The 1,758-nt window shown below is 39.0% G+C and overlaps 1 protein-coding gene across 1 annotated transcript; it reads left to right on the top strand.

The window, feature by feature from the left end:
- The first annotated feature begins 519 nt into the window (after positions 1–519).
- OXGR1 (oxoglutarate receptor 1) lies at positions 520–1,533 on the top strand. The gene has a single exon (XM_007943999.2). The coding sequence runs from the start codon at positions 520–522 to the stop codon at positions 1,531–1,533; it is 1,014 nt and encodes a 337-aa protein (XP_007942190.1).
- Positions 1,534–1,758: the final 225 nt, after the last annotated feature.

A 1,758-nucleotide genomic window follows, 5' to 3' on the forward strand; every position in this document is an offset into this window, starting at 1 on the left:
CCTCCAAATATTATGGAACACAAATCTACTCTGTACACATGGGGTCACTGTAAGTTAGAATTAACTCAACAGTAACTGGTGTTACTGGGATTTTTATTTATTTATTTTTTTGTTGTTGTTTTTGTTATTGTTAAGTGTCTAACTGATGATACCTTATGGCTTGTTCAAACAACAAGTGTGCTAGATTGTTCTCCAAAGACACATGTAGCTTTTTTCCAATCCTTCATTTTAATTCTCATAGTAGTTTAACTTTCATTTTATTATTAGATGTCTTTAGTAACTTGCCCCATAGTCATTTTCTTAGAAATTCAATCTCTTCACAGGGTGTCTTTTGAGATTAAAGAGAATGAAGTGGCAAATTTAGGATGTCAGAGCAGTTTTCATTTAAAAGTAGATCATTGTTTTCATTACCATATCATTAATGTTTTCTATTTTCCTTTATCAGGGAGTTACTTTTCCATCAATTTGTATTGTCAAACTGAACTCTCTTACTTTCTTGAAAGATGAAAGGAGGCAACCATGAATGAGCCACTAGACAATTTAGCAAATGCTTCTGATTTCCTCGATTATGCAGCTACTTTTGGAAATTGCACTGATGAAAAAATCCCACTCAAGATGCACTACCTCCCTGTCATTTACAGCATCATCTTCCTGGTGGGCTTTCCAGGGAATGCAGTAGCAATTTCCACCTATATTTTCAAAATGAGGCCCTGGAAAAGCAGCACCATCATTATGTTGAACTTGGCCTGCACAGACCTCCTGTATTTAACCAGTCTCCCCTTCCTGATTCACTACTATGCCAGTGGTGAAAACTGGATCTTTGGGGATTTCATGTGCAAGTTTATCCGCTTCAGCTTCCATTTCAACTTGTACAGCAGCATCCTCTTCCTTACCTGTTTCAGCATCTTCCGGTACTTTGTGATTATCCACCCAATGAGCTGCTTTTCCATTCACAGAACCAGATGGGCAGTGGTAGCCTGTGGTGTGGTGTGGGTCATTTCACTGATGGCTGTCATTCCAATAACATTTCTCATCACGTCAACCACAAGGACCAATCGATCTGCCTGTCTGGACTTCAGCAGTTCTGATGACCTCACAGCCATCAAGTGGTACAATCTAATTTTGACTGCAACCACTTTCTGCCTCCCCTTGGTCATAGTGACACTTTGCTATACAACGATTATCTACACCCTAACCCAAGGACCTCAAACTCGCAATTGCCTTAAACAGAAAGCTCGGAGGCTAACCATTCTGCTACTCCTTGTGTTTTACATATGTTTTTTACCTTTCCATATCTTGAGGGTCATTCGGATTGAATCTCGCCTTCTTTCCATCAGCTGTTCAGTTGAGAATCAGATCCATGAAGCCTACATCGTTTCTAGACCACTAGCTGCCCTGAATACGTTTGGAAACCTATTACTTTATGTGGTGGTTGGAGACAACTTTCAACAGGCCATCTGCTCAGTAGTGAGATGCAGAGCAAGTGGGGACCTTGAGCAAGCAAAGAAAAACAGTTACTCAAACAACCCTTGAAATAGGTCCTCTAGTCAACCAAAAACATCTTATAACTTCTAAAAGATCCAGAATATCTTCTTCAGTGGATCTCTCAGTAAATATTATGTTATAAGGTCATTATGTACCAAAGTCAGAGCTACCAGGAGTTCTTTTCAGTCCATTTATTGAAATCTTCCCTTGGGTAAACTTAAGAATGAGATGCATGCTTATCAGAAAACTATTCATAAGTAGAATTACAAATTA

The sequence above is a fragment of the Orycteropus afer genome, unplaced genomic scaffold, assembly GCF_000298275.1.
Source record: "Orycteropus afer afer isolate SDZICR_OR568_19922 unplaced genomic scaffold, OryAfe1.0 scaffold00117, whole genome shotgun sequence".
NCBI lineage: Eukaryota > Metazoa > Chordata > Mammalia > Tubulidentata > Orycteropodidae > Orycteropus > Orycteropus afer.